General features: G+C 38.6%; 1 protein-coding gene across 1 annotated transcript; it reads right to left on the reverse strand.

Moving 5' to 3' along the window:
- Positions 1-3176: 3176 nt before the first annotated feature.
- LOC132152713 (epithelial-stromal interaction protein 1-like) lies at positions 3177-26318 on the reverse strand. Its single transcript, XM_059561543.1, has 11 exons — positions 26008-26318; positions 20312-20370; positions 17095-17178; positions 16921-16994; positions 16759-16842; positions 15026-15099; positions 13737-13824; positions 10370-10453; positions 9863-9936; positions 8729-8919; positions 3177-3563 (listed from the first exon to the last, which is right to left on the reverse strand). Exons 1-11 carry the CDS (start codon positions 26166-26168, stop codon positions 3433-3435), a joined length of 1104 nt encoding a protein of 367 aa, XP_059417526.1. The 5' UTR covers positions 26169-26318; the 3' UTR covers positions 3177-3432.
- Between the last annotated feature and the right edge of the window lie 30 nt (positions 26319-26348).

Genomic DNA, 26348 nt, shown 5'->3' on the forward strand with positions numbered 1-26348 from the left:
GAGCATTCAAGTTGGACACTTGTCAGACTGGGTTACCCTACCAGCAAAGACCAGCTAACTGTCATAGGCCGGTTTATACATTTTCCAGCAGGAAGTATATTTAGATGGATTGCTCTTGAAGGGAAGAATACCTGAATCAAAAACACTTTTTTCCTTTTAACAAATAACTAGACAAGACAAATTTCCACACAGTGTTTAGCAGAACAACAGGCTCTGTATATAAAATATCAACTCTGCTACTTTGGTTTTATATAGTAAACCACTAACAGCTGAAAAGTGGACATTTGTAGAATTTCTTTAAAGTATCATGTTCACGAGCAAAAGGCACATAATGTCAGGTTAAACATTGAAACTGTCAATCCTGTTACCTTTTAAGGAGTCTTACCACGTCTGATGAACTACTTTATATATTAACCTACATACCAATGTTAAAAAAATAGGTCTAAACCAAAAACACATTTAAAGTATACAACTTGTGTTAGGCAAGAAATTTCAGCGGGGCGTTTAGTGTTCCTCATAGTATCATGATCCTGCACATAATTGTAAGTGAAACCATGAAACTGTCAACCCTGTTACCCTTTAGACTTTTTTATGCAGTATTGCTACTTCAGATTAATGACTTTTGGTGGGAAAATAGCTAAACCACAAACAGTTGCTTGTACAATTTATGTCCTTTCAACAAATAACTATTAGACAAGACCATTTTTCATACAGCGTTTAACTCAACAGGAAATAGTCTATATAAAATGTTAACCCTGTTACTAAAATTTACCTTACTAAACCACTGATAGCTGAAAAGTAGATGTTTGCAGAAATGTCAACATTAATGAATTCCTCATAGTTTCATGAACTTAATTACAATGTCAGTTTAGACCATAAAACTGTCAACCCTGTCACCTTAAAGCTGGTTTAAGCTGTTTGTTTACTTCAGACAAACAACTTTTTAAAGAAAAAGGAGCTAAGCCACAAACAGTTCCATATATGAATTGTATCTCTATAATAAATCTTTTCAGTATAATAGTAGGCTGTCTATTTGTGGTCATCTACATAGTGCTTTGTATTACAAACGTATCCTCCATCAATAGAATAAAATGAATCACCCTTTGGCATGATTTCCCAATGCATAGTTAACAGTTAGAGCAAATATTTCAAGGGCACCCAATTCTCAGAGGAGCTGTAACGTATGTAATTATTGTTGTGCTGGAGCTAGGTTATTTATTTGTTTGTGTTTGCGCGTGTGAGAGCGAACGAGGATTGTCGGTGCTGTCAGCCAGCAGCCAAGGCGTGCCTCAATAGCTTGTCTCGTGGAGCCCATTTTCCTCAGGAAGCACTGTGACTCAGTTGTGGTTGACTGTGGAGATCTCTACATGTTACAACCCTGCGAGTGGCATGTTTTCCTGGATCATTTTGAGGTCCTCTTCTGATCTGAAGTATCCTCATCTCCCCACTCCAACAGTTGAAATGGCTAATATTTCAGTCAGCGCACATGCAAACGTTACACCCTGTATGTATGCTCTTGTTGGAAAACTGATGCGGTCCCTAGTGATAAAAGTCTATCTTTCGCAGACGTGAGAGCTTGTGTGATCTCACCGGTTTTATTTTTCTATACAGCAGTGCTGCATTTCATCACTCATTCTCTCAGACAAGACCTTGGAATAATAAAAGTGTGGAAGGGCAACTCAAATGAGTCTTGAACTGAAACATCACAATGCTTGGAAAACGGTCAAAGAGAAAAAAACAAAAGGGGTAATTTCATAGAGAATCAATATATTTGTCTTTTCGACACCAATGGATAATGGACCCCAGATCTGCTGGGTGTATGCTGTGGTTTATTGCCGTCTGTAGATTTTATTATTTTTCCCCCAGAATTCTTGGGTGATATGGGTAATGCTGTGACCTAATTCAGATGGGGAACCACCCACAGGAAATCCCCCTGAATGCTGCTGAGGTAATCAGGGTCTCGTAGACCTACCGTCAGTTCTGATTTGTGGGTCATCGGAGTTGTGCGATATGATGTAGCAGTGGGATCCCTCTTAGTTTCAGTGGCCCAGAACAACACCTCTCAGAAATGTTGCTATGTATTGTATGTCAAAAAAAAAAACAACTTCCTTTGACTTTAGGTTACCTTGGGAAACACTCTTTCCATTATCACCTCTCCACATCGCACACATGAAAACACACTCGCAAAAAATAACGCTCATCAAAAGACAGGGAGACTGTCACAGGAAACGGCATGTTTAATGCAGCGAACACATTTACATAAGAAACTTTTCTTGTGCAGGAACATGATTGATCGTGGTTTAACAAAAACACAAGATAGCTACAGGATTGCAATTCACACAGAATCTACCACATTTGTTCACTAAGCAGAGTAAAAACCTTCCAAGAGCAAGAAAACTGTTCTGCGGGATATAGAAATTTATGTTTAGGTCACACTTGAACCTGAAGTCAAAAACACCAGCTCTTTCTCCATCATTTACAACATGGGGGCCATTCGTGTCTCTCATATACTGTACACATTTGTAAAAATGACTTTAATGATGAAGATGCTGAATTTTACTTTGTATTAGTTTAGACAGTTTTCTAAACAACATGAGCAGTAATCCAGGAACTTAATTTTCTATTATTTTCTCTTTCTTGATGTAGACACATTTGAATCTGTGTCCCTTCCGTTACTTAAGAATTAAATCAGCTGAATAGAAAGCAACTGTGCCTACTGACTTTTTTCTGCTGCATTGGTTCCAGAATAATTTTTCCCACTCATTTTCCCCATACAAATGTAAAAAAAGCTGAAATGATGCAAACAGGTGGCTTCAACAAAAGCTTATGCCACTGATTAACAATCTCGTAGCTTAAAGTAGGTCTGTCATTAACAGTTTATAAGTTATTGTGAAAATATAAAAATAATTTCCCCATGGAGAAAAATGGACAGGATTTTTACTTCAGGAACCCGACTGTTGCACTCTATTTGACATACATATAGGCAGCCTTTTTAAATAGATGAAGATTTTGTAGAAACCTTTAGACAGCATTCAGGAAGCTAATGATCTGTATGATGGTTGGGATTTTCACTGTCTATCCCTATTGTGGATGAGTTCAGAATTCCTCTAGTCCTGTACCTCATTATAAATTAGCCTCTGGATTTTGTAAACGCACATCATTTAGCCTGTGAAATGTACTCATGGGATCCATAAATGTCCCCACAGCAGACTCAAATCTTGATTTATTGTTTTGATTTCTTTTCTCTGTGACTAAGTGTAAGTCCATTTCATGTCAAAGGAAAAATAACTGCACAAACTAAAAAATAAGTTTTTGTTTCAGTTCAAAGGACACAAAGTTAGGGCTCACCACCTTCTTTAATTAAAGGCACAGTTCACCCAAAAATGATTTACTCACAAAACAACATTGGGATCAATCAAAACGACAAAGTTTTCACACATCAAGCAGCTCATATGCTTTCTGGTAATTGCCATTGCACTGTGTGACGATCTCCTCCAGCATATCTGGGTCATAGTATGGAAACCTTTTCTGGAGTTCCAGTAGGGTCCACATATAATCATGATCTACAAGGAAAAACACAAACAAACTGTTAATGTAATCTAATCTCTCCATACCTGAATCACTCTAAGTTAGCATTTTCATGCACAAAGTGCGAGCACGAGGCTGCCAAAAAATGATGAGCAACACGGTCACTTGTTCCTACAGACTTCAGATGCTGCATCTCTCACAGACATCCTTCTAATAATGTGTAGCTACGCAGCGCTGTAGCGCAAGATTGACCTCCCTGCTGGTTCATTTGGTTCATGGAGCAGGACAGACAGGGTGGGAGAAGTTGTCTCCACCGCAGTGCTTCTGCCAGCCTGTTCCACAAACAACAGCATCTTGATCCCACACAAACCACACACTAATGGACAAAACTAGCACTATGGCAGGCAGATGTCCCATGCACACAGATCCAAGGAAGATGGGAAGGCTGTCATTGGACATAAAAGCCAACAGAAAATAAATTAAATTAGGCAAGTGGAGAAAGGAGCAGAATACTCATGACAGTAATTGAAGTGTTCATTCAAGGAGTGCAATTTATTGGTAAGCTATATGTATTTCTAGGTCCTCAAACCAACAACCTTGACATTGCTATGTCATGATTCTGCCTTGTGTCCTTGATTTTTCTCTAGTCTTGAGGCAGGATCATGACAGGCCCGTGTTTTGTGTGCAAGCACATGCCCTTGTCTTTGGGTCATGTGCTTGTGTTGTCTCGTTTCCTTGCCCTGCCCCCTTGTTATCCTCATTTTGTCATTTATTGCTTTAACTGTGTCACCTGTTATGTTATCATTAGACTCCCTATCTCAATCCCCTTGTGTTCGCTGTCTAATGCGGTTCATTGTTACACTGTCAAAACGTTGTGAGACCTGTGGATTGTATTTCTGTTGTGTGAGTACCAGAGTGAAGAGTCTTTTGTTTTATTGTTTGTTTCTAGTCTAGTCTAAGTCTTGTTAAGTTATTTGTCTATTCCCTAGTCATTGTTTTCCCCCTTTTTGTCACTAATAAACCTTGTGTGTAGTGCATTCTTTCTGCACTTGAGTTCATCCCTGCACCTTCCTGACAGAATGAGAAAGAAAGAACTCAGCAGACAGGATGTCCTCCGAACTTCAGCGACAATTGGAGTTCCGTAAGCAATGCTGGTTGTCATCCCCCACTGACAAGAGGAGGGTCAGCCTTCAATTCTCGTCCCAGGGTGAGTGGATCCTGAGAAACTATGCCTGACTATGGGAGAGTTTCTCCCGGGAGGAGCCGCAGGTTTCCCCCTCGAGGTCCCCACCTTCTGCCAAGCTGCCAGTGATCTCGGAGGGTTGTGTCCTGGCCGTTGCAACACTGGGGGATCAGGCTCATCCCTCCCCGAATCCCGAGGCACCTTCCGCACCTATCAGTCTCTGCAGGAAACAAGGGAGACGGTTCTCGTGGGAGTCTGCCTTGGAATCCTCAGCATCGGAGTCAACCCTGCCTGAGACTGTCCTTCCACTACCAGTCACGGCTCTTGCTGAACTTCCCCAAACAGTCACAGATCTGGCTATTGCCTCTTCTCCGCATCCGTCCCTGTCTCCCCCTGAGTCTGTGAGGCCTCTCCAACCCGCCGCTGTAACTGAGAGCACTGTTCCTGGGCATGCTGCTTTAAGCGCGGTTCCAGTAGTTGCTGCGGAGAAGGCTGTTCCGAAGACTGCGGTGGAGAATGTTGTTCCTGAGATTACCTCAGTGAAGGAGGTTTCTGAACCAGCAACGGAGAGAACTGTGTCTGAGTCTGCAGTCGTGAGTGCTGAGGAGAGAACCGCGGCCGACTCGGCTGCTGAGGCGGTGTTGCAGTCTGTTTCAGCTCGTCAGGAGATGCCTGTTGTCATTGCTGCCAAGAGCCTCTCAGAGTATTTGTCACACCTAGTCAAGATCCTAGAAGTCCCTGTCAGACCTGTCTTGTCCCCAGACCCCGTACCTAGAGCAGCAGAGAGCGCTGATCCCGAGCCAGCTTCAGAGAGTGCTGATCCCGATCCAGCTTCAGAGAGTCCTGATCCCGAGCCAGCTGCAGTGAGTATTTGTCTCGTGTTTTGTGTGCAAGCACATGCCCTTGTCTTTGGGTCATGTGCTTGTGTTGTCTCGTTTCCTTGCCCTGCCCCCTTGTTATCCTCATTTTGTCATTTATTGCTTTAACTGTGTCACCTGTTATGTTATCATTAGACTCCCTATCTCAATCCCTCAAACCAACAACCTTGACATTGCTATGTCATGATTCTGCCTTGTGTCCTTGATTTTTCTCTAGTCTTGAGGCAGGATCATGACAGGCCCGTGTTTTGTGTGCAAGCACATGCCCTTGTCTCTGGGTCATGTGCTTGTGTTGTCTCGTTTCCTGTTGTGTGAGTACCAGAGTGAAGAGTCTTTTGTTTTATTGTTTGTTTCTAGTCTAAGTCTTGTTAAGTTATTTGTCTATTTCCTATTCATTGCTTTCCCCCCTCGTGGGTTTTGTTTTCCCCTTTTTGTCACTAATAAACCTTGTGTGTAGTACATTTTGTCTGCGCTTGAGTTCATCCCCGCACCTTCCTGACACGCTATGGTTTAGCAGTTGAGCCGCAGGAACATAATTAAAGGTGATATTTAAGTATTTAATTTTTTTATCATAGTTTGATATTTAACTGTAAGCAATCCATTAGTAGGTTGATTTTTGGATGGAGCTGTTCGGAAAATAGAAATCATTATTTTAGAGGTTACATTTAGTGATATTGGTGGGGCAGAAATTACTCACTTCGCCTTTAAGCATATATAATTTGAATCTGGTATAGTAGGACATTTTAGACGCAAAAGTCAGTGGTCCATTTTGAAATTTTTGGCTATTTCGCTTTGATAACTTGACTTCCATCAGGCTAATAGAAAGAAAACATTTATTATTAGACTTAATCGATTTGCATCTATGGATTTTAATTATAATAAATATCTTTTTAAAGAAAAAAAAAGGAAATCTCCACTTGAGTATCACTTAAATGCACTTTCTAGTTTTATTTCCATTAATATTCTGAAGGTTTTTGTAGAGGGGCTTGTTCAGATTTCATTTGCATGATATACAGTACAAAACATGGTGAAGTACAGTACAGAACATGGTGAAAATATAAATTCTTTTCCTGACTGCTGATTGTATTTTCTGATATATGGATCAATAAAAATAAGTATACAACATCCCATTTGTAAACACCTTTGGGTTTAATATGTCTATAAAATTAAACCATGATTCTGAACCTGGCTTTATCCAATATTAACATTTCTGTTATGAAAATATATGCAAATAATTGCATATAAAATTAGATTAACACCTCACTGCTTATTTAAACAGTGGATTTCAGAAAACTTGTAACAGAAAACAATTGCCTTAATTTACTGTGATTATTCAAATGGGGAAAGTATGGTGATATATTTTAGCTAATGTTTACTTTATTCACCTGTAGTGTCTTGCTTTAAACACAGAAAGCATCTAATAACTCATCCTTCAGCCTGTTAACTGTACTCATGGTGTTCATGTTCTGAAGCATCATAAGTCAGGGCAGGTCCTATCACTACTGTGAGTAAGCCGAACCGCAGACAGACGAGAGGTCATTCTGAGACTCTTCAGAAACAAACACATCTAAAGTTTCTGGTAATCAGAGACAGAGGTGTGAGTTTGAGAATCGGAGGACCTGGCTGACCCCAAACCTCAGCTGAGGGGACAACCTTTGGTCCTAGCGGTGATTCAGATATAAGTGATGCTGAACACACAAATATAATGTGTCATCAGGCATCTGAGAAGATATGCAGACTCTTTCAACGTGAATGGCACATTAGTCCCACACCATCACACGGATGGGAAATCTGGCCATAACAGCCACACCTCTTGGCAAAAAAAAGGTGAAGATCTCCACATATGAAGCTAGATTCAGACTGAATCAGATCCATAAGTCACTTGCAAATCCCAGTAAGAAGGGCTAACGCAATATATGTGAATCATACAGTTCCATGCCTGTTTGTCAGAAGAGAATAAGCAATAGTTCTGCATTCCCGGATAGGAAGTAAATTCAGTTTAAAACTGTTTTTTTTTATTTTTGGTTTGGTTTCACCTTTATGTTTTTTTCCGAACCTGTAATGCTGTTATTTTATTTCAGTGGAACACAGATGAAGACGTTTTGAATCCTCACACAGCTCTTTTTCATTTAACACTCCAAAGATGACACTATAAATGACACTATAAAAGCACTATAAACACTCTCAAAATGAAATCATATGGTTTTTTGAGAACCAATGGCGTTTTTATGATGCTATTGAAGTCCAGCCTGTCCCATAATACAGTGTTAGAAACAAATGTGCAAAAAGGGGATTTAGCAACTTATTGCTAATTGGCATTTACATTGAAGGGGTAACTTTATACATTATTTACTTCTAGAATGAGCATGTTAGTACCTTAGAGCAGTAATATATACCTTTAATGGTGCTTTCACTGGTGCTAAAGGACATAAGTCATTTTTAGAGTGTGACAGACATGGTGTATGAATGCTGTCTTTTTATGACTCTCCCTGTGTGTTCTCCAGAAAAAAAATAATAGCACACATGTTTACAGCCACATCAGGGTAAGTAAATACTGACTGATTTTCATTTTTGGATGGTCAATTTCTTTAACCCACACTACAGCAGGGCAAGTCTGAAGACAGAATGGCACATTTCCAAATTATGACAATGAAGTCATACTGGATCTCGAAGAGCTAATCATTGTTTTTGCAGCAATTGCTTCATACATACAGTTGATAAATCTGTTGTCAGACAGGCATGCCAATAATTCAAGCTTCTCTCAGGCTAAATTAGTTTACTTTACAACAGGCAATTTGGACCTCAATCTAGAGTAAAAACACATCAACCATGCAGCTAGCTGCTAATGAATTTGTCACTTATTGACTCATTGACATTAACCTCTCATGCAGGCAGTTTGCATATCACAGTGGGATCTAAAAGCATCACGTGTCTGGAGTACTGGGACATTTTTATTTACACAATGTGCTGTGCCGTCCAGCACCGGGGGTGTGAGATCTGTTTAATATCACACACAAGCGGAGGCTTTGAGACTCGAGAAGTCGATGCAATGGAGACGTTAACAGAGGTGCTGTGAAATGAAACAGACCTAAACACACAGTGCCATTGGAGATGCACATAAATCTTGTTTAAGACTCACCATCCTCCTCTGCACTTTCTGTGTGGACCTGTGATGGGTTGGGCACTGTGGATAGGGTGGAATCCTGTGGTTTGTCATCATCATCATCATCATCCAGACAGACATTACTGCTTTCAGGGGCTTGGGTCACGGGTTTAGGCACCCTACCTAAACTGCTCGCCTCCAGACGGTCTAGGAAGGCCATGTTCACCCTGAAGAGAGTCATACACTATCAGAACGGTTCACAACTTCTTCTGAGCAATGAAGTACTCCTACTTGATTAGTACAGAGGTGTTCAGATGTCTGACACCACGATGAAATTCCAAATCTTTCTAATTTAGAACCGTACAACACATTTTAGAATTTTGACACTTTTAAAATAAAGAACTCTTTTACACTGTTTCTAGGGTTCTAACCTTGTGAAAAAGAAATATGCTTAAATATACACTTTACAGTACACAGTACACTTTAACCATATTACAAAGACAGCAGAATTATGAAATTATATACAAACATATACTTAAGTCCCACTTAAGTTGTCAGAGGCTCTTAAACATTTAGCTAATTGCATAAATTTCACCTATAATACTTTTTCGTGCAATTAACAATTAATCGTCATTTACATTACACAAGTATATTTTTATGAAAGTAAGCTATTTCTGCAATAAGTATTTTTTCACTAAAGTATAGTTCTTTTTCACAAGGGTATATACAGTTCGAAAAATGTCACAAAACCTGTACTTTCTGATGCCCATCCACTTCCATTGTACAGCTCAGATATTCTGCTAAATATCTCCTTCGGTGTTTAATTTTTTTGAATCTATCATTTTAACACACAATGCTCCTCTGAATCATCTCAAATCACGCTGGAGAACCTGATTATCAGGTTTTACACAAACTTGTGGAGTTCACACAGTCATTGTGGAGTCATTAAAGCAACCAAAATACTAAGGGATTCCGAAATGTATGCTATTTTTCCAATTGAACTTCTCATTCAAATTGCAATGTTGACAATATAATTTGTAATGAAAAAAAAAATGGCATCAAATTAGAAATATGCATAAAATAAGCATTTTTACTAGTGGTCACAGACTCCTTTATTAATTCTGACAGTCATGGCTTTTTTAGCGGTCTGTCATGATTAGGCGCCCATACCGCCGATGGTCAGCTCCAGTCAGGCTCTTCCTGTCCTCCTCCTGTTGTTTTTGTTGTTCCTCCAAAATCTCTGCCTGGAAATATTAAGTTAATGAAAATTTCATATCCAAAAGAAAAGTTTCCTCTACTTACATAAAGGCATTCAAAGTCTGTAGCTTTAATAATTTAATTGCATTTTTGCATGAATAAACAACAATATCATGACATGATAGGTCGGGCTGACCTTTTGTCTCCGATGCATATCAGTGAATTAAGTTCATGTTTGACCGACACAGAGGCATTCAAAGCCACAGAAATACCACTATACAGCCAGCTGGAAAACACCTATGGTACTTCATCCATGACTACCTTCTATAACCCAGAACATGCTGATCAATAGCGTATGCTAGGCATAGTTAGTTATTTTTCTTAGCAAAGCCCATACATTTAGTTGTGGTGTTCCTTCAAACCAAAAGTTTAGGTGATGTTTGTAAGCTCAGTCCATCTGTTTCACTTCCTGTTCTTTACCTTTCTCCTCTGCTCCTCTTTCTTCTTAAGCAGGTCAGCGATCTCCTCTTCTCTTATGGCTTCCTTGTACTCATGATATTTAGCCTGTTAAGAAAAAGTGACCACATAATGAAATCTAGTAATGTGTGATTTTTATTTGTATTTTATTTTTTTTGACTATGCTGAGTTTCCTGAATGTCCTGAATAATACATGATTAAACATGTTTCTTAAGGTGTGGTAACATTTGCCATTGTTCTGCAAAGTTCTGTGTGAGAAACCCAGTTAGTCTAATATCTACACAATTGGGAGTTTCACTCCTTTTCAAGTTGGTCCTATTTATTCTCCACATTGAGTAAAAAAAACCTGCTTGGTTTGGAAGTGACTTCTGTGTAAGTGGTGCTTCTTACATCTCTACACTATTGAAAAGAGACAGTGGAACTTTTTTTTTGCACATGAAATTTCACTAATGTGGCCTCGCCTTTAGTCGCCGTGCACAAACGATGCATTTTTTGTATTCAAAAACATAAGAGAATAGAACGCTTGCATCTCAAGATGCGTTTTTAAAAGTTTAGCCATTTTGAACTTGATACTCTGCATTAAAAATGAAATTCTCATAGTGCAAGACACATCCAGTCTGATCACTGGTGATCTACTACACATAAAAATGTCTCTAATCTGACTGGTTGGCTTTACAAACCATCTTAAATTTAAACCGAATTTAAAACAAAGAGGAAGTTGAAGAAGAACCAATCAATGGATTTAACAAAATTTGCAAGGTTAAAGACATCAGAGGCAGTTATAAGCAAGTAAACTAGTTATCAACATCCAGAGCTTTAAGATTTATAAAGTTCTGAACAACAACTTAATACTACCAGGGATGTGATTATTTCATATTAGTATGAATTTCCTTTTTTTCATGACCTAAAGTTTGACCTTTGTGAATTGTTTAAATCAAATAGATTTTTGGTTTCCTTTTTTTCATTTAAAATATGTATTTCATGAATCAGTGCAACAAATACTATGACAAACAGCAAACCGATACTCACTGATAATTAGAGGAAAATTTAATCTCAAAACTGTGTTCAGTTACACATGAGAACATGAGAACTCAGTGTCTCATGCTCAATGCTGCTCTGCATACAGGTTCAGTGAGTTTCAGTTGTCAACAAAAAAGGAGCTTTAAAGTCTCCCTGCAGCTTTCCACCAAAATAAAAGTTTGATGCTTTAATAATAATAATAATAATACATATATTTATTTTACAGTATAATAGTATTATTGCAATTAAAATGATGTATTACTTCTCTAATTTTTTTTAATTTAAAAAAATGGTGTAAAGTAGTGCTTTAAAGATGAGAGGGTTTTACTGTCTAACAACTAAACAGAGCCCACCAATTAAGTCATTATGAACCATCCCTAGACAAACCCACACTGGATCCCAGCCTTTGTCCGTACAGTACGACCCCTGAGGGTGAGCCCATCACATATTTTAGCACAAGACTGAGTGTCAGCTGTGATGTTTCTCTAAGATTCTCATGGCCCTGTTCAGAAAGACTCTGTAAGGAGAGGCCAACAGAGAGCCTGGAAGCTGAAGAGATCCTTTGTGTGTTTGGTCAGGCGGCCCGGGGACAGCAGGCAGGGGCTGCTGTGTTTGAAATGGCCAGAGAGTAAGGGGAATAGGTGGGACGACCTGGGCCTGGCATCCTGGGAAGCCAATACAAAGGATCCTTTGCACAAACAGAGGATATGGAGGAGATGAATCTGTCTTGTGGAAGCATCACTGAAAGCATAACAATTCTCAGTGGCCACAAAACCACATCAAGAACCTGTCTTTCCACAAGTACTTTGATCGGTGGGCTTACGACATTTAGATTGGAGCGTTTTGTTATTTGGCCTGGAGGTTGTCCAGCCACTTAAGTCAATACAAAAGAACATTCGAAGGGCCTCCGGTCCTGGTAAGCCAAGAGAGCCAGTGCCTGTTCAAAACACTGTTGCATGTGTTCTATTAGAGGGATTTTCCCCGTTAGTCATCCACAGGGAAGTCCTCAAAAGTCTCAAACAAGGAACAATTGCAGACCAGTTTTGAATGCCGCACAACAAAACATTCAAGACAATTTTAACAGTGCTGTCAGATGCCACTTTTAGTAGTTTGTACTACATACGAGGCAGCTCTCAAACCTATCATGGTCAGCCCAGCCCTCAATGCCCACCAGTCATGGTCAGAAATTAAACAGGGCTCGGGGCTAATTTCCACTAAATGTGTCAAAAAATCAGTCAAACTCCTCTATTTGACCTGTGACCTAACACTTGATTTATTTCATTATGTGAATTTCCAGGCCTCTGTCAGTGATGTCTGTGGACTCTGTAGTCACTTTTGTCACTACAAAACAACAAATGTGTTGTAATATATAACATTGCTTGACATTTGAATAATAAATATGTTTGCCATGACAGAAAGTATATTTATACCTGTACCAGATCTAAACAGGTGGAGCTGGGGAGGAAGAATGGAAAAATATATCTTAAAGTCATTGTATGCTGCCAATAGGCTGGCATGCTGCAGATAATGTGCAATATGAATTAATGATGTACTATGAAACCTTAGTACTTGACCAGAAGTTGACCAGAAGACCAGAACCAATTATTTTGCTAATTTGCTTTTGATTTGAGTTTATCTAATAGCGCCGTAACATTCTGCTGCCTACAGCATGGTTGAGATCTTCATACTTTTAAAGATTCTTCAAGCAGATCGTTTTAGAACAGGTCTGCCAAAAAAATATCTCATTGTTTGGTGACCACAAGAGCATTCCGAAGCACACCAAACCTGCTTAAAATTCAAGTGAAATCATGTGGCTTAGCTGTAATTAGCGCCTCTAAAAATGCATCCTGTCAGTCTGCTTATGTCACAGGTTCAGACTCTGGCTCCTTTCCAGGTACTTTCACTCAAACCATACAGGTTATTCCACCCCAGTCTCTCTTTTTGTTGCATTCTCACAGACCCCTCTCTGCCTTTAGTGAGGTGGTTTCGCTGTGAACTTTGGGAAGTCCCCTGAACTCTGCTTGCCTCACCATTCAGAAGCAACACTTGCGACTTTGCGCTGGCTGACCGTAAAAACGGAAGTCTGCATGTTTACAACTGAGGAAGCTCTATGATGGTCAGCGATCTCCGGTGTGAGGCTAATGAGGAGATAATTGCTGCAGTCCAACATGCCATGTCAACGAAAGCTCCCGAGTGAGGACTGTTTGCTTTGAAAACATGTATCAAAGACCGATCAATTGGTGTGAATTATTCCAGGGCCTTGGGCTGTAACCTCAGTGTCACAGCTATGCACAAGAGCCTTAAACTCAGGCCTATGGAGCACGCAGTGAATTTTTGGCTTCTGTCTTACCCAAGATGATGCTGGTATGGAATTGCCTGCTGCCATAGAAACGCTACTGCTGGACCTCTCAATTCTTTGAAGAAACTCCTCTGTTTTACTGCAGGAGGAAGGGACATATTTATGATTACAGGGATAGCTCATTCAAAAAAATGAAAGTTCTGCCATCGTTTACTCAACCTTATATTGTTCCAAACCAATATGATTTTCTTTGTCCCAGAAATAAAACAAACAAACAAACAACAACAACAAAAACACGAAACAAAACATTCTATGTGTAAGTCGTCTGAGAAAAAGACTGAAATTTAAATAGCATTTTATTGACTATTGACTATGGCTGCTCTCAAATCTCATTCATGTGTTAAAAACAATGAAATCAATCAAAAGATTATAATTGTATACAGGCATCAGTATTAGTATGTTATACTGGCCTTCATTCATACATTCAATGAAAAAAATATTTAAAATATATTATATTTAAAATAATGCTGTTTCCACGTTTTCCACATTAATTTTTATATTCAGTGTGAACATATAGTTCTTACATAAAATTTTTATGTTAGTTGTAAATAATCAGGATTATTTACAGAAATTTGTGTGATTAGTTAATTTTTTTAATAGTATATAAATATATATTTTATAGATATTAAATTGTTAATTGAAAAATAAATATACATTTTATGACTATGTATAATAACATCTTTTATAATATAAATAAACAGTTCTAGAACTCAAAAATGCTTCTTCTGTGATTTGTAACCAATCGCAATTTGCCAAAATTAATATGCACATATTTAAATTATTTGGATTTAAAAAGGGAACAGTTTTAATGAACAAAAACTTTAGAAAACTAAGAATATGGTGCAGAATTTGTATGGACTCCCATTATGATGCTTTTATGATTATTTATGTATTTATTTACTTTTTGCCAAATTGCAACTTAATCTCGTCACATTTTGCTTTCAATTTATTATAAAGAACGGCGTGAGAATCCAGTTTCCTCTTTTGTATGTGACTTTGGTGGAAGAAATAAAGCTATACGGGTTTGTGACGATGCAATAGTAAATGACAGAAGCTTCCCAGCAGCATCTTGCAGGGTTCCTTGTAATCGTTTTGAATAATCTCTTCACAGGCTCTAAACAAAGGGCATAGTTTTTACTGAACTTGGGCTAAGGATAAACCTGTGAATTCTGATTTATTGTTTTTGGATAATGGCCAATAGTGCAGCTTAACATCCTACTTCCTCCTTTTAAACCAAGCACACCTTAAATCTGGCAAGGTCTAGGAAAATGCTTACATACCTTTGCTTGTCGTGTTGGTACAGATTCTGTCTGTGTTTTTCTTCTTGCTTTTTCCTCATCTCTAGTTTATTGGCCTGCAATGCATTAAACACAATATGTGCACTTTAGATGTTAAAATGCTTTATTCTCTTTCAACTTAATATGTAAGTATACAGTTAATACAGTTTAAGTAAGCCATTTGTAGACTGAGTCCTCCAAAAAGTGTTAACACTGTGGCTCTGTGACACTATAACAACATTACTCAGTCTGTTTAAGCAGACTGACCAGCTTGACATTGAATAGCAAGACTGGCTCATCCAATGCTGTCAGTTTATGGCAGAACTTTCAGTTCTGACTGACCATTGGCAGACAGTTGGAAACCTGTTTGCATACAATCAATCAGCATTTTTACAATTCTATTTAGCTAGTGCCACATATCTCCATTCCCCCCACACACATTTTGATGTTTCCATATTCATTGATTTTACTGAGGTTTCCAAACACATACATGCATTTTCTGTTACCAGGAAGATCATTTTATTATTATTATTCTACATCTTTTAAAATGATTCCTGCCATTTTCTCATTCTTCAGCTAAAGGCACCTCTGAAGCACCATGTCATTTGCAGTGTGATGATCATTTGGCATTTATAGCCCATTGTCACTAAACTACACATTTTCTCTTTACATTTAAAGTCATTTGAACACTTAAGGGACGCTTAATTAACCAGTTGCTTATTAACATGCATATTACTAGCATATAGGTTGTTTAATAAAGCTTATAAAACACATATTCTACATCCCTTAATCCTACACAATACCTAAACATAACAACTACCTTACTAAATATTAATAATTAGATTGAATAATTAGTTAAGTTAATTGAGGCAAAAGCCATAGTTAGTAGTCAGTTAATAACTAGAATCGGTCTTAAAAATAAAGAGTAACTATACATATAAAGGAAATATAAAAATACAGTGTTGTCCATCCAAGATCACCAGTGAAAATGTTTCTAATTTAATACAACATTTTTCATTAATCTGATTAAATTAAGTTTTATTACTGAACTTTAAATAGTGCAGAATCTTTAAAGTGTAGTTAATATTTCTAATATTTCAATATTTACTTTGTTTAATTTAATTATATAACATCTCAACATTTTTAGTAAAACATTTTTATCTAATGTAATTGGTTTTTTACTTTTCCATTTTTGAAACACATATTTCCATAGTGCTGTCATTCTTTTGTCATTCCCAGATTGCACTTTGTTAGATGCGGACTGCATTTCACTGGCTCTGTATTTGTAATTTCCACAATGACAATAAAGTTAAATCTAATCGAATTAAAAACATTTTCTTCAACTGTTTTTTATTTCCAGTATTACAGTATTCCAAGCTATTCCAATCTACAATCCTGAGATCCCTAAAGTAAACCATTATTACACTACAAGAACAATGACCAGAGTGTTTTAGCAAATGAACTGTGGTTGCTCAAATAATTAGACTCATGCAGCAGCAACACTGAAGGCTAAAGTCTAATCATATAGTATTTAATTGAAAGGAATATGATAACGTGGACATTGCCTGCAGTGACATCTGGAGTTATAAAGTCTGAATTACAAAGGCATCATAAAAAGCACTGAATCCAGACACAAGCCAGATGACCAAATGAAGTTTGGCAGATGCATGAGAGTAACACAATGCCCTGCAGAAATGCTATAAAAAGGCAGATGTAAACAATTTCTTGGGCTGTACCTTCTCTCGTTGCATGGCCTTCATCTTCTCATACTCCTCCTCCTCTGCCTGTCTCTTCTTTTTATCCATTTCCTCTTTTTGAAGCTGTAGAGATATTCAAATGCACTGTAAGTATGCAAGTATTTGGGCAAGGAATCAAACATTTTAAACAGGTACTTTCACCTTTTTTCTCAGCTTTGACTGGCGTGATTCTTCCTGCTGTCTCTGTCTGACTTCTGACAGTGATACTGCTCCACCTGTGAGAGTGATTACATTAGCGGCTTTAGATATTTCTTTCATTTGCTTAGTGTCTTTTTTTTCAGATCAGTACTTCCATATATTTCATCTTCACATTACCTAGTCTCTCTGGAGCCAGCTGAATGGGACCAGGGCGATTCTCCTCTTTCCATCTCCTCAGTTTCTCCTCTTCTTCCTGTGCAACTGCAGAGAGTGAAATAAATGTGTTTAATCTCTACACTTAAATGGGAAAGTGTGACAATGGCTGAAGCTAAGGGCTTGCAAAGTGCACTCTACAGTTTTCTAAGACAGACATAAATCAAAGGCTGGAATGCACCTCACAGATTTTGCGTGGTTGTCTCCCCACAGACCCCCCCCCCCTCCCCCCAAAGTCTGAGTTAGTTTGCAGATTTTGGGAATTCGGAGTTAACAGATTTCATGGAGTGTATGATTAAAGCAGGGGAGCCCAATACTGTTCCTGGAGAACCCTGATCAAAAACACCTGTCTGTAATTATCAACTGCTCCTGAACATCTTTTAAATTCACACTACAGGATTTTAAACCCAATTTAAGTTAATGAGCTCGCCGAAAGGTGATCAGGGTTGGAGCTGAACTTTGTAGGAAGGTACTGTAGATCTTCGGGAACAGGAAAAATTTGCAGAAAGAAAATTTGCAGGTCATTCAAGATATAGAGTTTGTTTTTTCATCCGAACATACAGTGTATTTGGTGAAATGTAGCATTACATCACTTGCTCATCAGTGGATCCTCTGCTGTGAATGGGTGCCGTCAGAATGAGAGTCCAAACAGCTGATAAAACATCACAATAATCCACACCACTCAAGTCCATCAATTCATGTCTTGTGAAGTGAAATGCTGCGTGTTTGTAAGAAATACATTCATCATTAATAGGTTTTAAGTTGAAATCGCTGCTTTTGGCTAAAATATGAGTTCATTATAATCCATAATAACGCTTTCTCCAGTGAAAAAGTCCATCCATGTTGTCCCTGTTGTCCTCTCAAAATCCAATTGTTTTAACGTTGTTAACGGTGCTTGATTTGTGCCTATTTCTCTCCCGATTCAGACAAAATTACTTTTTTTACTGGAGAAAATATTATGGATAGAGGACTCATATTTTAGTCTTAATGATGAATTTGTTTATTACAAAAATGCAGCTTTTGCAACATCAAGAAGTTAACTGATGGACTGGAGTCTTGTACATTACGTGTGGATTATTGTGATGTTTTGATCAGCTGTTTGGACCCTCATTCTGATGGCACCCATCTGAATCAGATGTGTTTGGTTATGGTGACATGGAAAACATGCAGTGCTGGGGGGCCTCCAGGAACGTGGTTGGGAACCACTGATGTAATGCTACTTTTCTCTAAATCTGTTCTGATGAAGAAACAAATTCATCTACATCTTGGATGGCCTGAGGGTGAGTAGATTTTAAGCAAACTATAATTTTTGGACAAATTATTTTTTATGGGTCATATGATGAGATTTAAATTTTTCCTTTATCTTTGGAGTGTTAAAAGCTCTTGGTGCATGACCCCAAGACTTTGCCATGACCCCTAAAACGGCTCATTCTAACACGCCACCACATGTCTACGTCATGGAAATATTTGCACAATGCCGCCCGAATGTTCACACAAAGAAAGAAGGCGTGGTTTCAGTAACTGTAGTTAATGTTGAAGCAGCCATGTCAGGGAGATGTTGTGTGTATCTAGATGAAAGCAAAACCACTTTATTTGGCCTTCAGAAAGTAGATGCATTTAGGAATCTTTAAGATTACTTACAACAGAACAGCCATGCTTTTTATGGATGACCGTTTCATGAACCTAGGAGAGGAGGTCATTCTGACTTTGCTACGACAATCACTTGTGTGTGTGTCTGTGTCGGAGCTCTTTTTTTGTGACATATCAGGACACAACTCTGTATAATGACATGGGTATGACACAAGTATTACAAGGAGAGGGTGACTTATGAGGGCATAACCCATGTCCCCATTTTTCAAAATGCTTATAAACCATACAGAATGAGTTTTTTTGAGAAAGTAAAAATGCACAAAGTTTCCTGTGAGGGTTAGGGTTAGGTGTAGGGTTGGTGTAGGGCCATAGAATATACAGTTTCTACAGTATAAAAACCATTACGCCTATGGGATGTCCCCACTTTTCACAAAAACAAACATGTGTGTGTGTATGTGTGAGATATAGAGAGAGAGAGAGAGAGAGAGAGAGAGAGAGAGGGAGAGAGAGAGAGAGAGAGAGAGAGAGAGAGAGAGAGAGAGAGAGAGAGAGAGAGAGAGAGAGAGAGAGAGAGAGAGATCACATCACAGTGGAGTCAGCTGTCTTAACCGTCCATGGCTTATGAACTGCAAACACATATGAGCTTTATCACTATGTCTGTCCTGTCACTCTGTTACCATTTCGGGCTTGATCTGATGGTAAAATTAAGTCTTTACCTTTATTTTGAAAGATGAAGCTCGCGATTATGGAAAGGGGCGTTACATTTCAAAGGAGTGTTTGCAGTGTTCAGCCAATCACAATACACTGGGTCAGCTGGCCAATCAGAGACTGTGCTTGTCATAAGGCGGGACTTTGCAGAAAACGATGAGTTCGAGAGAGGCGGGGCATAGAGGACTTTACAATAATGGACAGTATTTCAAAAATAATGTGTTTTTTGAACATTAAAGCATGTCAACATATTCTGTTACACCAAATGCACAAAATATGATCTCTAAAAAAGCATCATATGTTCAAAAAACTGTGTCAACCATAAAACGTTGCACAAATTCGAACATCTGGGTTGTGCTGTTCTGTTGTAAATAAATCTTAACCAATGATAGCTCATTGCATCTACTTTAGAAAGGCCAAACACACAGAATCTCCCTGACATGGCTGCATCAACCCTACTGCGGTTCCTAAAACCACCCCTTCTTTCCTTGTGTGAATATTTGGGTGGCATTAGGCAAATATTTCCAAATCGTGACATACACATGACAAGGGGGTCGTTTTAGCCTGGTCTGGATCAGCCTTCTCTTTTAGGTAGAATAATTCCTTTTGTGGGAGACTTTGAGTTCTGTTACTCTGCAGATCTTATAATTGCACAAATAGCTTCATAACACACTAAAGAAAAAGGGAAAAAATTCATATAAAATCATATGACCCCTTTAAAATAATATTGAACTACATTAACAACAACAACAGCAACAACGAAATCTGTTCTCTCTTGCAGACACAAATAAACAAGCTGTAATTGCACTTGATGGTAACAATTAGAGAAACATCTGGATCACATGAAGATGGAAAATACAACAACAGTCATGCCATGACTTACTCCTCTGCAATTTGCTCCTTTTTGATTCATTTGGTGGTATCTTGGTGTATCCATCAGCACTGTGGGCAAATGGCATGCATTAGGTACATTTTCTTACATAAAGTCAGAATTTTTCACAAACAACTTTGGGGAACTTCCCTCTATGCCAAACATATTTGATGATGACACAATGCACAACCTCCAAGTAATGCAGCTGTCAAAAACCATTAAAAAAACATCAGAATCATAGCTGATACCCTGACATCACAAATGACCCCAAATATGCTGCCTGATGATGACACATAAAACAACAAGTCATGAGGTATAAATCAAAACGATTAGATTTAGGCATGATTATTGCTGAGTAAATAAATAAGCTACACAAATATAAATAGCAAGAGTACTTAAACGAACACTTCAATTAGAGTGAAACAGTTGAGTTTTACCATTTTTTAATCCATTCAGCCGATCTCCGGGTCTGGCGGTAACACTTTTAGCTTAGCTTAGCATAGATCATTGAATTTGATTAGACCGTTAGAGTCTCACTCAAAAATGAAAAATTTAAAAGTTGTGATTTTCTAGGCTGATATGGCTTTTCATTTTCCATCAGTCTTAGTAGACGATGTAACTACAGAAGAGTCAAGTTTTAAATAGGACAAATATAAAAACTCTTTGGTCATTTTTGAGCTAGATGCTAATGGTCTAATCGGATGCAATGATCTATGCTAAGCTAAGCTAAAAGTGCTATTGCCAGACCCGGAGATTGGCTGAATGGATTCGAAAATGCTAAATCTCAAATGCTAAACTCTAGAGGAGTTGGAAAATGAGCCTATTTTTTTATTTTATTTTTATTTTTAAAGTGGAGTGTTCCTTAAAGTTCAGGCAACAGTTCAGGGCCCGGTTCCAAAAAAAAAATCTTATCGCTAAGTAGTTCTTAACCTATTCCTTAACCTCTCTCTTTACGTTATTGCACGATTCCCGACACGTTCGTACGCTAAGTATATCTTCTGTAAGTCACACTTTCGTAAGGTTGGTCTGGGCCCGGTTCCCCGATAACGCTCACTCTTGGCGCGCTAAGAAGACCTCGAAAGATATATCTTACCAAAGTTGTTTATGTTCCTAAGTGTGTTCCCCAAAGTGTCCCTTAGGAAGCTTCTTAACACGCTGCCTCTTACGTCCGACGTTACAATGGCGCTGTCCCAAGTGTAGGTGCTGAATTAGTTGGCATCGATTGTTCAGGAATCACGCGAAGGTGTATTACGGCGTAAAGAAAGACAACACGCTCTATGCAAATGAAACATTGCTCAAATTAGACTATAGACTAATAAAATAGACTATAAATTAAATTATCAAATGGTCAGTAATATGTTCACACGATATGTTGTGACGGGTAGACGAACCGGGTATCCCTCGCTAATCATCCACCCTCCTTATCCCGTTGTGCCGCTTCTTGACATGGGTTTAACGACTTATAAAAATTATGTAATGCACTTTTATATTAATGGTAAGGTACTTTACAATCTGCATTTACTTCTGTTTAATGCGGTATTTATTGCCATTGGTAAATGTTTTCAACAAAAAGCAACCTATCTACAATGAACCGCGAGAGAGAGTTAGATACAGAATATGCTGGGGAAGCAATGTAAAAAAACGGCACCAAGCTTCTCGTCAGAGGAACTTGAAGTTTTGCTGGACCTTGCCACCAGGTCAGAGATCACACACCTATATGGTCCACTACAACCTGCATGTTTATGGCCGCGTATCCCTTTCGCGATATGTACGCCTGATCAATCACTGATGGATTGGCGATAGGGATGAGTGTGCCACTGCCATCCACCAGGATGTAATCCCCGGCATGGCGCAGAAGGGCGTTGGTGACAGTGTGGACGCACCTCCACACCGAGGTCTTGATTAGGCTGTAGCCCTCTCACACGACCTCAATGAAGCTCTCTGTAGCAAAAAAAAAAAAACCCTTACCACTGCAAGCAGCTGGACTTCGGGGCTTAAAGCAGAATTCTGCCGCATTAGCCTGGCAAGCGCAGGTCTGGGAAGGTCCAGCAGCTCCATAATGAGTTGTCTTGGGAGGCTAATTTTTTTTAATATAGCCACGTCAGGCAAAATGTCAAAAGGGCTAAAGTTTTGCCGAATAAAAAAAATTGACATGGACTAAACGGCTCCGCGTCCAGCTCCGTCTTTGATTCAATACAAGGACACGTTGGAACTGGACACCACCATGCTTATCCATTTATAGATCTTTGCCATTTAGAGCCAAATTGTTTGCTAGATTTTAATTATCAAAAATAATTGCCAATTCGCTTTAATTACATTTCAGAAAAGCCTAGGTTAATTACCACCATATTAGTTCTGATACCACATAAAGTCAACTTCATAAATAGGCCTGTATCCATTGCGAAAATAATTTATTATGAGTCTTAAAATGTCCATAACATAAAATCGTTGTTGAGCCACAACATTGTCAACATACAATAGTTTTTGACTTGTACTGCGCTGCGCTGATTTCTAAAGACTGCTGCACAGTGGCGGTGACTAGCGTCTTGAGCTCAAACAACGCTAAGAGAGAGCTTACGAATGGACCAGACCAACCTTACGAAAGTGTGACTTACAGAAGATATACTTAGCGTACGAACGTGTCGGGAATCGTGCCATAAGGTTAAGAGAGAGTTTAAGGAATAGGTTAAGAACTACTTAGCGCTAAGAACGTTTTGGGGAACCGGGCCCTGGTCCATTCTAAGCTCTCTCTTAGCGTTGTTTGAGCTCAAGACACTAGTCGATCCAACGTGTCCTTGTATTGAATCAAAGATGGCGCCGGCCGCGGAGCTGTTTAGTCCATGTCAATTTTTTTATTCGGCAAAACTTAAGCCCTTTTGACATTTTGCCTGACGTGGCTATATTAAAAAATTTCGCCTCCCAAGACAACTCATTATGGAGCCGCTGGACCTTCTCAGACCTGCGCTTGCCAGGCTAACGCGGCGGAATTTTGCTTTAAGCCCCTGAAGTCCAGCTGCTTGAAGCGCTAAGGTTTTTTGCTTACGAATGGACCAGACCAACCTTACGAAAGTGTGACTTACAGAAGATATACTTAGCGTACGAACGTGTCGGGAATCGTGCCATAAGGTTAAGAGAGAGTTTAAGGAAAAGGTTAAGAACTACTTAGCGATAAGAACGTTTTGGGGAACCGGGCCCTGGTCCATTCTAAGCTCTCTCTTAGCCTTGTTTGAGCTCAAGACACTAGTCCATCCAACGTGTCCTTGTATTGAATCAAAGATGGCGCCGGCCGCGGAGCCGTTTAGTCCATGTCAATTTTTTTATTCGGCAAAACGTAAGCCCTTTTGACATTTTGCCTGATGTGGCTATATTAAAAAATTTCGCCTCCCAAGACAACTCATTATGGAGCCGCTGGACCTTCTCAGACCTGCGCTTGCCAGGCTAATGCGGCGGAATTTTGCTTTAAGCCCTGAAGTCCAGCTGCTTGAAGCGCTAAGATTTTTTGCTACAGGGAGCTTCATTGAGGTCGTGGGAGAGGGCTACGGCCTAAGCAAGACCTCGGTGTAGAAGTTCGTCCACAGTGTCACCAACGCCCTTCTGTGCCATGCCGGGGATTACATTCGGCTGCCAGCAACAGGTCAGGAGTTCCAGGAGGTGCAGCAGGGCTGTCATGCCATTGCTGGCATCCCCAGAGTCTGGGGCCTGGTGGATGGCGCACTCATCCCTATTGCCAATCCATCAGTGATTGATTAGGCGTACATATCGCGAAAGGGATACGTGGCTATAAACGTGCAGGTTATAGGGGACCATAGGGGTGTGATCCCCGACCTGGTGGCAAGGTCCAGCAAAACTTCAAGTTCCTCTGACGAGAAGCTTGGTGCCCTTTTTTACATTGCTTCCCCAGCATATTCTGTATCTAACTCTCACTCTCGGTTCATTGTAGGTAGGTTGCTTTTTATTGAAAACATTAACCAATGGCAATCAATACCACATTAAACAGAAGTAACTGCAGCTGCTTGCTAATCAATTCTGATTGTAAAGTACCTTACTATTAATATAAAAGTGTATTACATAATTTTTAGAAGTCATTAAACCCATGTCAAGAAGCGGCACAAGTGGCACAATGGGATAAGGAGGGTGGATGATTAGCGAGGGATACCCGGTTCGTCTAACCGTCACAACATATCGTGTGAACATATTACTGACAATTTGATAATTTAATTAATAGTCTATATTTGACTGATAACTTAAACTATGTTAAAATAAATGTTACTGGAAAAATTTGAGGAATGTTTCATTTAAATAGAGCGTGTTGTCTTTCTTAACGCCGTAATACACCTTTGCGTGATTCCTGAGCAATCGATGCCAACTAATTCAGCACCTACACTTGGGACAGCGCCATTGTAACGTCGAACGTAAGAGGCAGTGTGTTAAGAAGCTTCCTAAGGGACACTTCGGGGAATACACTTAGGAACATAAACAACTTTGGTAAGATATATCTTTCGAGTCTTCTTAGCGCGCTAAGAGTGAGCGTTATCGGGGAACCGGGCCCAGCACTTTACAATAAAAAAAAAAAAAGAAAAAAGAAAAAAAAACCTTGGTACTGATTAAGCAAACCAATGACATAGACTCAAATATTTGGAATTCCCCTTACAAAAACTCATCATGAAACCATTCCAGCAAAAATACCATATCATGACAATAATTATTTGCAATTATGAGTAGCCTAATTATTGTTTCTACAAGAATAAACAATACTGTCATCAAAAAAGAAGTTTAAATGACAAAAAGCTTCTCACATCATTAAATATATATACATATATATATATATATATATATTAAAAACTATACTATTTGAATAATTATGTCTGCACTGTCTGATCATTTGTCGATTTTATTTACATAGTTGATGATGTGTCAGGTGATAGTAGCATGTGTTTACTCCTTTACTAAAATGAAGTCAAGTTAACAAGATATTTAACAATATACACAATGTAAATAAAGGTAAACATTTAGACAACTTAAGACATTATAGATAAAGGTTCCTTAATATACAATATGTTTAAATAAGTGTTACATTATAGGCTATAAATAGCTGGTATAATGATAGCAGACATGGTTAAGTTTAATCAAGATTTACTCAAAAAATTGCCTGTTTTTATTTCGTATATGTGTACTGTGCACTATATGTACTGTCTACCAGAGGATTGTTGTATTTATTTTTTTGTTTGTTTGTTGTGTATGATATTTTACTATTTATTTATCGTTTTTTTTATGTTTTAATGTTGTTATTTACTATCCCAACAGTAAGTAATGATTCGAAGAGAGAGAAAGAGAGAGAGATTGGAAAATGTGAGCACGACAGTAATTTCGGAATCAATAGTAAATATTAGTTCTGGAAGTTTCGCTTCTCCAAAACCTTTTGCCAGAAACGAAAGTGAAACTAAAGTAGCTGCTGGTTTATAAACCGAGAAGAAACTATGGAAATAAATGAACGATTGCATTACCAAAATGACCAATCGTTAGCTCAAACACGTCGAAAAAACGACTGGCTACATTTAAATAATGTTAAAAAGGTAAAAAAAATTAAATTATAAAAAAATTTATATCATATCCTATTATTTTATAAATATATATATAATATTAGGCTATAGCAAACATAAACACCTTGCATGAGAGTAAAATTTTTGATATGGTACTGTTATACTTACTGTGTTGGCTGGTTCTGAGGGTTTGAAGTACTAGGTGAGTTATTCTCACAATACAATTCATTCGTTTGCTCGCTGTTCGTCATGTTGTTTTGATTTACTGGATGTCCTCTATATGCCCCTCTTCCTTCGGAATTAGGATTTAAGTGTGTAGCTCGATCCATGCTATAGTATGTTCTGTCGAGTGAAACCAGACCTTTCCACGCACAAGAACAGCTGATCACTGGCTCTGGCAGCGAGCTGGTTATGGCATTGATGGCAAGTCTCTCTGTGTGGGATTCCCCGCTAAACACCAGTATTTATATGCAACATAGTGCGTTAAAGCTTTTTAAACACATGATAAA

This window comes from Carassius carassius, chromosome 11 (assembly GCF_963082965.1).
Source record: "Carassius carassius chromosome 11, fCarCar2.1, whole genome shotgun sequence".
NCBI classification, from domain to species: domain Eukaryota; kingdom Metazoa; phylum Chordata; class Actinopteri; order Cypriniformes; family Cyprinidae; genus Carassius; species Carassius carassius.